This window comes from Xiphias gladius, chromosome 4 (genome assembly GCF_016859285.1).
Source record: "Xiphias gladius isolate SHS-SW01 ecotype Sanya breed wild chromosome 4, ASM1685928v1, whole genome shotgun sequence".
Lineage (NCBI taxonomy): Eukaryota > Metazoa > Chordata > Actinopteri > Istiophoriformes > Xiphiidae > Xiphias > Xiphias gladius.
In genome coordinates, this window is record NC_053403.1 from 3,391,220 (window position 1) to 3,405,676 (window position 14,457).

The 14,457-nt window shown below is 42.5% G+C and overlaps 1 protein-coding gene across 8 annotated transcripts in view; it reads right to left on the reverse strand.

The window, feature by feature from the left end:
* Positions 1–2,567: 2,567 nt before the first annotated feature.
* galnt14 (UDP-N-acetyl-alpha-D-galactosamine:polypeptide N-acetylgalactosaminyltransferase 14 (GalNAc-T14)) overlaps positions 2,568–14,457 on the reverse strand; it is a 154,602-nt gene continuing 142,712 nt past the window's right edge. For all 8 annotated transcript variants that reach the window (XM_040125650.1, XM_040125653.1, XM_040125656.1 and 5 more), the window contains 2 exons: positions 8,253–8,372; positions 2,568–3,093 (listed from right to left, as the gene is read on the reverse strand). In XM_040125650.1, coding sequence (XP_039981584.1) covers positions 2,935–3,093; positions 8,253–8,372 — 279 coding nt within the window. In that variant the 3' untranslated portion in view covers positions 2,568–2,934. The remainder of the gene's footprint in view (positions 3,094–8,252; positions 8,373–14,457) is intronic.

The following is a 14,457-nucleotide window of genomic DNA, read 5'->3' on the forward strand; positions in this document are numbered from 1 at the left end:
GTGGGGTTTTCTTGGCTCACTTCGGGTCCCTTAATACCACTCAATCATGGTTCGAAGGCCACGGCCTGATGAAAATTGTGGCTGAGCATTTGCATCCCTTCATGAATGTGCAGCTGACAAATCTGCAGAAACGATGGGATGCAATCGTGTCAACATGGACCAGAATCTCAGAGGAAAGTTTCCACCATCTGGTGGAATCCAGGCCACGAAGACCTGAGGCTGTTTTTTTTTTACCTCTGCGCCTAAATCTTTCTTAACAGCCGTACGTCACAAAATAGCTTCTAAAATAGAGTCTCAGGTCTAAAATGAGGAGTTGTACTGTCCTGTTAACGAATCCTGATTAGACCACAGAGCTAGAAATCAAAATCCAACGAAAACAATGAGTCTGCAAAAAGTCAACTTTTCAAGCAGTTGGAAGAGACCAGAAAAGTTGCAACTTGTAGGCACATCCCCCAGAGTCCGTGGTACTAACACTGCAAATGGCGGTAAAAGTAGTAGTATTAATAGTTGTAACAGAAGGTGCGACAGACGGAGTAATAATAGTACTAGTAGTGGTGGTGGTAGCGGTATCGGTAGCAGGGGCCATAGTCCTTGTACGTTGTGGTCGCTGTATCAATACTAGTAACTGAAGTGTTGATTCAGGCAACAGCAGCGGGTTTTACTGATATTATTGGAAGCCACTGAAGTAAAAGTACTAGAAATAGTGTTAGCGGTATGTGATGTTCAGCCGCAGCAATAGCAGCATTAGTAGCACTAGCAGTAATCAAACTACAGTAGTGTAGAAGTACAAATAGTACTGTGGTGTTTTAACAGCGAGGTGCTGCTGCTGAAGTGCCCCCAGCTGTAGCAGTAGCAGCGCCACCTGTAGAGTCGTAACAGTCGCACATGCAATGATAGTAGTAACGATAAAAGTAAAACTAACAGCGTTAGTAGCATATAATAAAGTAGCAGTAGGTAATTAATGTCAGTGTGGTTTTATATATTAGCAGTGTGTGTGTGTGTGTGTGTGTGTGTGTGTGTGTGTACTATCTGCATTGGTGGCAGCTCATTTTCCCAGACCTGAATGTAAACAGCGCCAGCTATTTAAATAAAAAATATCAACAGCCATTACAAAACCTTTATTCAGGAGTCAAACAGGATATCAAAGATGTCATGCCATCACTTGAAAAAAAAAAAAAAAAAAAAATCACTGCTATTCTTGCAAAATGACTGTTAGGGAGGTTTAGAGATGACTTCAACATTTGTAGGTCAGTAGTTAACTAACCGCCGTAAAACCGGAGAAGACGAATCACCCGGAGGGTCACGGGTTGGAGCACTACAACCCCTTGTCCTGTCAGTGTGCTCAAAGATTAAAAACTGTCTCAGGTGTGCGACCGACAGAAGGTTTAGTGGCTTTTAGATATCGCTCCAGATTCTAATTTAAAAAAAAGAAAAAAAGCCTCAAGAGTAGACACCTTTTTCTTAAAAACAAACCCCAAACAGCATAATCGAATTCTCCAAACTTCATTAGGACGACTGAAGAACCAGTGAGAGTAAAGCTTTTCCCCCAGTTTGATTAAGTTAAGGTGTATGAGGAAGAAAAAAAAAAAAAAGTAAATTCTTATAGAAAATTCTCACATGCACAGCAACACTCCACACTAGGCGCAGCCGCATCCTCGAGGCGGCAGAAAACACTGCAGAAATCTGCCGACCCCCCCACCCCCCCCCAGGAGAGCAGACATCATGGGATGTACTGCGTTCATGCTGTTCTCTTTGTTACATATTACTTCCAATTGTGTCTGTTTGTCTCTATGTCCGCCCGCAGCCTTTTTCTGTCCGTTTCAAACTTCCTCCGCCGAACATGATGTCTTGTCTTTGCGCCGGTAGCTCAGCCAGGGTCTCGTCCTCCTTTGTGCCTTTCCTCCTCCTCCGCGCTCCTCCTCCTTTCTTCCTCTGCAATCGAATCTGCTGACATGGCCAAGGAAGCTGCCGCAGGACAGATAACCGCGTCATTTTTACAGCGTTACAGAAACCAGCCCAAACGGCAATGAGCGAGGACTCCATCCGGACAAATCCGGGCTCACCAATGTTACACCTTTTGGTTTTGTCATCCTTTTACTCTCTTTTGGTACATAGCAATCTGGGGGTCCCGTCTCACGTAGCGGGGTCACATTAAAGCTACCTTACAACCGGAGAATAATTTTTCTTACGTCAGTTTCCAGATTTGAGATGACCGGATCCTGTTCGAGGAGACAGCTCAGGGGTTTGATCATCTGACTTGGTAACCAATAAGTAAATTGGGACTGTGTGAACCCAGTGTTGTTATAAGTAATGGATCATAAATTCTGAGGTTTGGAGCAAGGAGAGATGCAACGGACTGTTTGTGCTTCAGTTTCAGTCTTTAGAAAAACACAAAACCAAAACCCGCAGGTCAGTTTTAAGGACCTGGACACGTATACCACAGTTAAGATAGTGACCCAGTAAACTAAGAACTCCGGTTGTGCTCGGTTTTAATTCCCAAATTCTTGAACAGCCTCAAAAACAGACACTTTCATTGCAAAAGATTAACAGACACATTCTCTGATTGATTTTTTTTTTTTTTTTTTTTTTTCCCCCAAGCAAAGTTTCTGTCCAACTCAAATCTTTAACAGTTCGGGTTTTTTAAGGTGCACTTGGTTTAACTCTCCACCAAACTGGCAACGTTTCCATCCAGCACAGATCCTGCCAAAGATCAGTACTTGATTTCTTTTCATGATAAACAGTGACGAGTCATCTAAAAACTCCGCAAGCGTTCATCGACTTCCCGTTCAACGCGGCACCTTGACATGACGTGCTCATGCATCTTCACTCTGTCCGAGCAGCTGTCTCTGCCCGGGTGCTTGAGGCGGAGAATGGGTGACAGGGGGCGGCTATTGGCAGGTGAAAGGTGACAGGGTCGAGGGTGGGGGGGTTGGGTCAGGAGAAGGGGACTTCCCATCTCTGTGTGTATGCGCTCAGTTCGCAGGGGCTGATGACCAGCATTCGCGAAGAGTCCATCCCGTCCAGAGCCATCTCCGAGTCCAGACAGAACCGAGAGACGAGGTGCTCCAAGTGAGTCCCCGACTTCTGCCACCGCTGTGGGGGAAAAACAAAAAAATAGTTCACAAGAGAACATATGATGCTGGTTTAAAAAATGCTTCATGCCGCCCCACTTTCCTCTCTTTGTAACGGTGAGAGGTTCACATACAATCAAACCTTAACTGTACAAGACATTTTCCAAAATGTTAAGTGTTTACTGCTCAATATAGCAGACATCAGAGCCACGACGAGCCCTTAGTTTGATTTCTACCGCTGATTAGCCCCAGCAGCTGATTAGCCCCAGCACCAGCACCGCACCCTAGTAAAACCGGGTAATACTGCAGCACGCAAAGCAGTGGAAGAGGCAGACATTTTTTACTGGAGGCGCTTCGGGGAGGATCTCGCTGATGCCAAAAAAAAACCTGCAGTCACTCGAGACATCCTTGAAAGGTCTTCAGTTACGCTCAGCAGAGCAGACTGTTACTGTGTGACCAAGGTGCGATATGCAAAGAGACACGAACCTGTCAGAATGTTTTAATGAGATTTGGTGTCACTCTCGTTTGCACACAAAGAAAGAGCCAAACATCTCGAGGCACATACTGAGGAGCAGGCCTCAGTGATCCCTTAAGGGAACCAGGATAGCATGTGGAACAAACACTATCTTGTTAAGGGACAAATGCCTTTGAATTCCGCTCATGAATCCATCATTGAACTGGTAAGCAGCGGCGAGGGGTCGGAGCTGTTACACATCCAGCCTGTGTACGTTCCCGGTTACCTACGTGTCGCCGTATGCGTATAGTGTTTACGACCGTTCACAGATGATAGTAGATGATACAGTGAAATGCCATCGCTCCAGAAAAATCATTTCGTGAGGGTCCAATGAAGCATTTCCAGCAGCAGGCGTATGAATGCCACAGATAGTCACGGGCATATTTCCCCAGAATCAGAAAGAGACTGTTTCCGTCTATAAAAAGAAAAAGTTTAATCTGAAAAGCTGGGAATTTTTTTTTTTTAATCTAGTTTATTTTATCTTTAAAAAAAGTGCTGTTTATGGGTAAAACAATGTTTTTATGTATTCACTGAATAATTCTGTTGTTTTTTTATTACTTAAGAACTAAGATTCAATAAGAATGGGAATCACTCAGGAGTCAAAAGGAAAACTAACCCTGACTAATACAAAAAACGACACGTGCGGTAAGAAAAAAAAAAAAACATTCATTCTGACATGACATTTTATTTGGGCCAAAATTATCACCACAGTCATTATTCACGACGTTCATTTGGTGGACTCTTTTGTCCAAAAGCAACTCACACTTTTCCCATTCACGCACTTAAAGCTCGGGGCCGGGAATCGAACCGCCGACCCTACGATTAACAGCTGCCCAGGTATAAAAAAGGGGGTTTGGGTTGGGATGCTCCAAGTTCCTGACGGGCAACATGGGATTGCCGCTGGTCACCACTAGATGGAGGCCTCCCCTGGCTTTTTTGTTTTGAATGGTGGTCGTCTGAGGGAGCAGGCGCTGTGCACACTGCATGTGTGTGTGTGTGTGTGTGTGTGTGTGTGTGTGCCTAAGTGTTTGTGCGTGCATGTGTGCGTGTGTGAGCGAGGGAGAAATTGTGCCTGTGCATGATTCATAGCTGGATTCTTTAGCTGGAAAACAAAGCGGCAGATATGATCAGACGTGAGAAGAGGCTTTTATCCAGCTGTGGGTCTGCAACCCAGTCATCAGTGAGAGGGGGAGAGAGGGAGAGAAAGAGAGGGAGAGAGAGAGACTGACAGATAAAGGAGGAGAGAGAAAGAGAAAGTGAGGAAAATTAGACAAGAAAGCAAAAGAAAATCTGAGCATGTGTGTTTCTGTCTTTGTATCAGTGTGTTTGTGTGCATGTTGGCAGGGAGTGGCCATATTGTGTTTGCTGAGCCTCTGTAGCGGCTCCTTGTCATGTATCTTGATCTCATAAGACCTTGTAACAACACAAACGCACGCATGCGCACACACAAACACACACACGAACACGGGCACAGATTTGCATTGTGGGTCTACATCGGCATTGTCAAGATGACGCGTTCACGCCAGTGTGGTGACAGGCCACGGAGCCTTTTAATTGAAGAAAAGACGGAGCGATGATTAAAAGTAAATCACTTATTATTCATCTCGTTACCGACTGCTGCAGCACTTCTGCCGTCGGCCTGTGAGAATAACACTTCGCGTCTGTGTTTACATTTACATTATACTTGCATACATTACATTTCTTATCCCTTTTGTTCCTTTCATGCGTGGAAAGGATGACAGATCCCGGGATGCACTGGGATCAGGCAAGGGTCATCGCAGGGTGGGGCCTTGGTGGGCATCAAATTGTCGTGACTGCTTAGCCGTAGGTTTGAATTCCCATTAAAGCTGTTCTCATTGACGTGTTCCTCTGTTTTCAGACGAGGGGAAAAAAATTGAAACGCGGCCCATTAAGACTCGGCGTTGACCAGCAGTCACTTCCAAACTGTTTCCAAGCTGCTGCTGCTCCGCACTGCTGAGATCCTGATTTTTTTTTTTTTTTTTTTAGGAACAGAAAAACGTGTAAATGAGAACAGCTCCAGCGGGAATTCGGCTGTGTTACGTTGCTGTGTACGTCAGCGTAGACATCAGGAGAAAGGCAAACAGACAGAGGGCTGAAACCCGCCGACACTAGGCAGAGTGAAAATACGACGCGACGGCGGCATGAATATGCTAGTTGGCGTATTACATCATCCAGCGACATCTAGCGACTTTTCCAGCTTCAGCTACTTTCCATTGAAAGTCGTTTTTTTGCAGCGGCTCCACAACACTGACCACACGCGGTCCAGCCGTACACTAGGTTTTGACCTGGTCCTGTTTCTTGATATTCCCTCTCTCACGCCGCCTGCCCCCCCAACACTATCCTTCCGCTTTCTCTCTCTGTCGTGGTCTCTTTAGTTCTGTCTCCACCACTTTCTCTCTGTGCGTCTCTCTGTCTTTCTCAGTGTCTCTCGTCCCATCACCCTCCCCATCTCTCTCTATCCTTAATTTAACCTCATTCTTCATCTCTCTCTCTCCCTGTCTCTCTACATTCTGCTGTTGGCTGTTTCTCCAGTGGATCTTCGTTCTAATTAGCTATCATCGCTCTACTTCCTGCCTTCTGACACACAAACACACACACACACACGCACGCACACACAAGCACGCACGCACAGAAACACACACCCATACTCAGCTGGGACCTCTAACAGCACTTTGTGTGTGTGTTCGTGTGTGTGCGTGTGTTTGGCTCAAAGGTTTACTAGTTTCAGTTACATGACAGCCATGCACTTCAGTGGCTCAGCTAAAATACACACACACTGGTGTTTGTGTGCATGTGTGTGTATGCGTGTATATATTTGTGTGTTTGTGTGCTTTTTAATTCGCTTCATTTAACAGCCTGGTATCTGATATATATAACACACCCGAGCTGCATCTCCTCCAGCTCTATAACACCTACCTGGCTGAACTGTGCTCGTGCGTGCGTGCGTCAGCATGTATGTTGTGTTTGTTGTGTACAACTCTCAATTACCAGACTGAAACCTCAGCTTTTTTCAACTCTTCCCTTCACTTTCTCCCTTTGTTCCTTCATTTCGTCCCCATCTCATTCTCCCTCTAACCGTTTCCTCCTTTTAGGGGGGTTTGCTTTCATTCTTTCTTTTTCTCATCCTACCTTCCTTCCCTTGCTTCTTGCATTTGTTTTCTTCCTTCCCTGCTAATTACCTTCATTCCTTCCTTCCTTCCATCCTTTCTTTCTTCCTTCCTTCTTTCCTTCCTTTCTTTATTGAACACATGCCGTCGCATTCCATCACCACTGTCCTAATTTTCAGTGAAGCTCGTTACTAACTCGACTTCTTCTCTCTCCCGTAGTTTAGTGCTTCCTCGTCTCTCTCCTCTCTCTCCCCGTCGCTTTCTGCAGGTTTTTCTGCCCCTGGTGCTGCAGAGTCTGGATCTGTGACTGCAAACCACCTACTGCCCCCATGATCCTGCTCAACACCCACTGCTACAATTATTATCTTTATCATTACTATTAGTATATAGCCAGTTTTATTGGTATTATTACTCACCTTATTACTATCATTATGAGTTTTCTTATTAGTCTCATTATTCTTATACATCTTTATGTTGTACCTGTACTGTGCTATGTCACAGGGGAACATATTGTTGAGATATAAAAATATCCAGACTGTCAAAACCCCACTCTCGCTACTGTAAGTAGCATGACAGGAAGTACTGGTTCTTCAGGTAAAAATCAGGTGAAATCACACACATAAGACTCCTGAATCCAGTGTCCAGTGTCCTCATTTTCTCTTCTTTTTCTCATCTCTTTCTCTATCTTGATTTTCCTCCTTTTCCTCTCCTCTCTTTTCTCTTTTCATTCACGTTTCTCTGTCTGCCTTTCCCCCCCCTATTTCCTCTTTTGAATTAGTCACTCTCTTCCTTCTCTGGGCCACTTCATCTTTCTCAGCTGTCATTGATGACTCATAGATAAAATCCAATACATAATAACAGCAATGACAAAAACAGAGCCAATCACATACTCTTATCACACATCTATGTGAAAACATGTTCAAACTCTTTTTGTGTCACACACTCACACAAAAACACACACACTTAAGCAAATTTTTCCATCCAGACTGAACAGTTGGTGAGGTGTAATGAGCTAATCTTCCACTAACTGTCTTTCTCCCTTGACTCCCCCACCCGCCCCCTCCCTCTCTCTCTTTTGTCTGTCTTGCTTCCCCTTTTCCACCTGTTCCTCTTTTCCTCTCTCCATCTCCTTCTCTCCTCCCCCCCGCCTCTCTCTCTCTCTCTCTCTCTCTCTCTCAAGTGATTTATTGGTTGTCAGGTTGTTCTCTGCTGCAGGGCCTTCTGGGAAGCCGTCAAGGTGCCCAGTGGTCAGGTAATGACGTGTGTGTGTGTGTGTGTGTGTGTGTGTGTGTGTGTGTGTGTGTGTGTGTGTGTCTGAGAGACGAGTATTTCAAGCTGCCTCTCCAAAAAAGTGTCAAGCATCTGCCCCTGCAGCGTGAATGTGTGTGTAACGATCATCTATGGACAAATTTAGCTTTAGATTAATTAACATTTAGATTAATTTATCAGCAATATGATATACGGTAGGGACTCGCCTGCAGCTACACACCACCTGTCTGCCTGAAACACGTGTGTTTGTGAGTGCGTGCGTGCGCAGACCTGCTTGCCATCGGCCATGTTGCAGGGCAGCAGCAGGACCTGGGAGGCAGGGAAGGTGGTGGACAGAGACAGACAGTGCTGCCGCTGACGGATCTGCTGCCCGTGAGTGTACACCCACTCCTGTAGCAAGAAAGAAAGGCAAAGTCAGTTATTATTATTATTATTATTTCTTTTATCTTTTCAGTGTTTCAACTGTTGGTTGTCGGTTGGGGTTTCTGGAAATTGACGTTGTGGCGTGCTGCTTTGGCTTTGTTTCTGGTAAGTGGTCATGAAGAGGAAGTCATTCAGGGAGAAGAGAAAAAGAGGTAGAGACATGAAGCAGGGTGACATTTAAGTACAATTAACAGGTACTTTACCTGTGTACCACCATTTTGTGTTCCCTTACACCTGCAGCACACTCATTCATCTAACAGCTGCAGGTAAAAAACATTTCAGCTTCCAAAATGACCAGAAAAATAAACTTTATGGCCAAAATTATGTGGACACCCAAACAAAGTACTGTATGTGGACAGTACTGAACATTACAGCCACACGTGAGCGTCGGGTGATAGGGTCCGGCTCACAGTCGGCGTTCCAGTTCATCTCAAAGGTGTCGGATGGGGTTCTGCCACACCAGACCGGGAAGCCATCTCTTAATGGAGCTGGCTTCGTGCACAGGGTCATTGTCATGTTGTAGCACGAAAGGGGTCAAACAAAAAACTGTTGACAGAAACTAGTATTAGCTGCTGTAAGACACTGCTTTGGCTAGCGAGCTCCAGATTGCTGCATAGCTGGTAGCTGATAATTCCTTACTTTGACGTGAGTACAATTTTCAGTGAGGAACTTCTACTTGCGATGGAGTATTTCTACATTTCAGTGCTGCTACATTCACTCGAGTAAAGGCTCTGAATATTTTTATTTATTTATTTTTTTTATAAGACTGCGTAGAAAGACGTGGACGTGCCAAGATTAAGAGGGAAAAAACCAATATGGAGGAGAGCGGCACACAGTACGAGCACCAGTAAAAAATAACATGTACGTCTTTATTATAAAATGATATCCATGGTCATTTGTAATAAAACTGTTCTTATAACACAACATATTTCCAAAAGAAAAAGAGAAAAAACAACTGAATAACATGATATGTTATAATATAGAAAATATGATACATAAAGAGATGTAGCCTCTAAAACATTTAAACACACAGACACAGCATCATGGTAGCAGCAGCAGTGCTGATGTGTAACATCCCAACTTCCAGTGTGTGTTTGTGTGTGTGTTCATGTCTGAAGCAGATTCATAGGTCACACACACACACACACACACACACACACATACCGTTACAGACAGCGACACTAAGGAGGTCAAAGATCAAAGTAACAGTGCATTGACGTGTTAACGATAATGTAGGACGTGTTAGGAATGAAAAGAGGAGCGGAGAGGGGAAACACATGAACACACACACACACAAGCACACGCACACGCACACGCACACACACACGCACACACACACACACACAGGCGCACAAACTAACAGAGAATGTGTATCTAGGTCAGTATTATTATGGTAGTTAGCAGGATCCACGGTATTCAACCATTCAATTCAACCCATCTGGCTGACTTTATTTTGTCTAACTGGAAAATCAAACAACGTCAGCAATGTCATATTTAACTTCTCTTGAGTACTACAATTCAGAGGGGAGTGTGATACTTTTGTTTTTTTAACTGTATTACATTTATTTGACAGCTTGATTTACTAGTGTAGAAGACATATGATGAGCTTCTGAGGTTCAGCTGGTTTACATGCACACGAGTAACGTCACTACTGAGGCTGTCGTGTGAACTCATTTTGATAAACATACTAGATTTGTGCTGATATGGAAGTTTTACGGTGTCTTAATTAATCTGTGTAGATTATAATAATGATAACAATAAGAAGAAGAAGAACAACAATAATAACAATAATAGAATAAAAATACGAATAATTACTATTATTATTTGTAGTAGTAGTAGTACGGCTACAACATAATTACAACAATAATTTTACTGTATAATATTATATCATATAACTTACTATAATCGTGTTTTTATATTATATGCATTTATATGTACATACATGATCAGAAAACATGTTTAACTGCATATTATTCTTCATATATAGTCCATTTTACATCATATTACAAATATTATGTTACAAATTCATGCATATTTTCTTCCTTTGATCAGTAATATCAGGGAACTACAGTCATGGTTGTGCAAATGTATGTACTGGTACATTGATATTACTGGTATTGCTCTGTGTACAGCTTTATAAAATTTTGTTTTTTGTATGTGTACATTTTCTCTACTTATCTTTATGCATTCTGTTCCTGTGTACCTTTCCTCTTGTCCTGCTGTAATGTTTCATTTTCCACATAGATCACTGGTGTATATTTAACTATTATATCCTTAAAAATCTTGTTATCTTATGTTATGTGATCTCATCTAACCACACATAACAAGCCTCAAAGTGTTTTATTTCTAAACCAAACACAACCAAATGCAGTGGAGTGGTGAGTGGCTGACCAAATGTTAAGTGAATACCATGTAAACAATGCTATTAGAGAAATGAAGCAGGGCTTCAAGCAGATTGCTAACTGTAATCAGAGTTAATGGTTTGCAGGTAAACACACTCACTGGTCGCGTAGTTAAACGCGAAGCAGGTCAGAGCCTAAACAAAGCCTGCGTGCTCAGCAGAGGTGTTCCCTGGATGAATAAAAGGTTAAAAACAAAGCGCACTTTGGCTGGTAATAACACTGACGGCTGCAGCCTTGTGTACAAAGCTGTGAGTGTGAGCTCTATTTTTCCTGAGAAAAGTTGACTGGACCGCCTCGTATCACGTATCACATCAGTGCTGACGGCAGAAACGAAACAACCACAGCTTCACGCCTGTGCACTCCTGCGCCAGATTGTGATCAGAACGACGTTTCTGTGGCCGCGTGAGTCGCGATTCATGCCCTTCACCCTCCTCCTCCTCCTTCACTGTATATATCTGCTCTGCCACCCCTCTTAAATTATGTGAAACTTCCCATTAAAGGAACAGTAGAATACATTTGAACCCTAGATGACTGACAACACAGTAGTTCTGGTCTGTTTTCTGCTGCTGTGGGTTTACAAATTGGTCTCTCTCTGCTTCTGCGATTGATTTCTCCCTGTATGTGAAAGTTGGTGCAGAAAAGGGCGGCTCCAGACAGAAATCCGAACACTCTGATTCTGAGGAGCTAAAACCAAGTCTTTGTGTTTACAGTGGAGGTTTCAAATCACATTTTCTACGAGAAGACTCCGTCGCAGTGTCTGCTCTAAACGCCTCAATAGGATGTGACATTGAACACATTTAGAACATTATCCAGGGGAAGAGGAAATATACAGTATACAAGTTGAAAGCTGAGAGGGATCATCCGTAAAGAATGGCAGGACATGTCTCCACAGATTTTTGTAAGACCGTTGTCATCCATGTCCAGCAGGATCGAATCTGTCGTAAAAACTACACAAAATATTAAACAAAAATAAAAGAACAGAATCTCTCTGATGAAGAGTGTTCTGACTTTTGTTGCAGCTGGTTCTTTAAAATGGACCTTTCATTATATATTAAATAGTCAAATATTTCTGTTTTTCGAATGAATTGGTTTCATTCCTCTTGCGCTTTGGCTAAAAACAAAACAAACAAACAAAAAAAAATGTATTAAATGGACAAGAATTGTAATTACGTAATATATTAGTGATACTGACCGAGGGGTGTATTCAATTTGGTTGTATAGTGTACAACGAACGAGAACAACATCAACAGCTGTGTTTGTGATGTCTCTATGAAGCTATTAAGTGTATTAAGCAGTTGAAAAACAAACCAAAAACAAAAAAACAGCAACAAAACGTGCAGTCTTGTGCACAGCTTGTACTGCAGAGCAAAAGCTGCTGACAACTACAAGAGGCACCGGTACTCAGAAAAAATTAGCCAGACGTGTTAGTGGTATTGATTATACATTCAGCCCTCTAAAATGTTTGATCAAAAATCACTGACGCTGATAAGAGCAATCTGTGACTCTCAGATCATTTTCACCTCCTGATATGGGGTTTAAATACTTAAAGTCCCCCTCCACTCAAACATGTGTTGTTCTTGGATGTTTGAGCTTCACTGTGCAGAATGATGTCTTTTCAGAGTTTGACACCAGAAGGCCGTTTTCAAATTCATCTGCTGAAGGGAGTAAAGTTTCCCCGTGCTCATCTACAATCTGAATTTAAGGCGTTTACCTGCAGCATGATTTGTGACATCAAAACTATTATGGAAGCCAATCCTTGTCCAATAGGCAACTTACACAAGTGTGATGTGAAGACTTGAAGGCTGCATGGCACATACACTGAGAAAGGATTTCTAGTGATGTAAGCGACATCTTGTATCCAGTGGTTTAACTCTTGAAAATTTGAAAAACATCTTTATACATTTTTGTAGATAAATCGATTCTGGATTTTGTCATTTTAAGAATTTCTAACCAGGTAACTTCTTTTGTGGAAAAACCACACCAGACACATTATTTTCTATATCTTGCCTAACATGCCTGGAGGAGATCTTTAAAACAATTAAACTAGTTTTTCCCACTGAAGATATAAAGGTGCATCAATCAATGACTAACAAATCCTGCTGATTTGATTTAATTTATTTACACAACACTTTAACCCTTCCTCTAGAACCGCCCTCTTCTTTACAGGTTTACAACCTCGTCTGGCTCCAACACGTCTTCGCTTGTTCACTCAAATATCGTGTTTGTCAGTGCATTTTTAAACGAATCATATGAGAGTCGCAGAAAAGATTCACGTGAGTAATCTCTGGTCTGTCACCTCTACAGTTAAGGTTTGGTTAAATTTACTAAATCTCCCTCTTGACGGAACACGTTTCTGCCCTATTAGACTCTGTTGTGGTTTTGTCACCTGTTCTCAGCAATTAACTTGGTGGTTATAATCTTAACTTGATAGGAAGGATTTTAAAAAAACAAAAATAATTTTCCTTTAATTTAATTTTTTTCTTTTACTTGGATTGGCTAAGGATATTTTGCAAACATCAACAGACAAAGTGACGGAAAAGAAAAATGAATTTAATTCTTTGACTTCCAAAACATTCCCACCTGGGAGCCGCTCAGTTCAAACCAGACTTCTGAACTCTAACTGACCGGGATTAAGAGCATTCCTTCAGGGTTTCTTTACAGAAGTTGATGAGAGAGAGTTTTCCGTTCACACTCGCACACATCCCGGCGGTTTACACTTTGAATTAAGGGATTTGAACCAGCGACCTTCTACTCAAGCCTCTCCAGCCTTAAGGCATTTCAGCTGCTGACAAGTTTGCTCTCTGCATGGCCGCTTGTTAGAGCGGATCACAGCTTCCACACTCGCGCCGCACATGGAATAATGAGAATCCTACGGGTATTAATTATGGTGGAGAGAAGGCAGAACGCGTGCACACACACACACACACACACACACACACACACACACACACACACTTTGGTGTGTTGCTGTGCCACAAGTTAAAAAAAATAAGCACAGTTGGAGCAGGTTCGACACACATTTACACAAAGAAAAATAACTGGGAAAACATAAGTACATGAACAATACATACAAGTGGACCTGCACACACAGTTCTATGCTGACACACAACCTGCTTGTCAATCTCACACACGCAAACACACACACACACACACCTTCTTTTGTAATGTTATTACGTTTTTGTTTGACGACTCTCTCGCAGGAATCTTACTTACATCTACTAATGACCAACGGGAGCGAGAGGGCGCGGAGAGAAGAGGTAAGTTGAGCAATATTGTCTCATCTTAATCTACAACAGCTGTTTGTTTTCCAGCAAGCAGGGGCGTAGTGGAGCTAAGTTACCAGAGCCCCAACATGAGGAGTTCCCTCAAAAAGATCTGGAAGTAAAAATGTGGTATTTTGTAGTTTTAAATTATTAGCATAATAACTAAACTATTGGCTAAAAAAAGAGTGTGAACGGCCATTTCTTGTACCTGAAACAATATTAGAGCCTTTTGAATGGTAACTTTGAAATATGACAGGTTTTGATGAGTTTCACTGTTGTATTTACATGCAAATAAACAGCATCATAAATGTTTAATGAATCTGTTATTATATTTACTAACGGAGTTCCTATTAAACATTACTCGTGTATTCAGACCAGTCGGTTTGA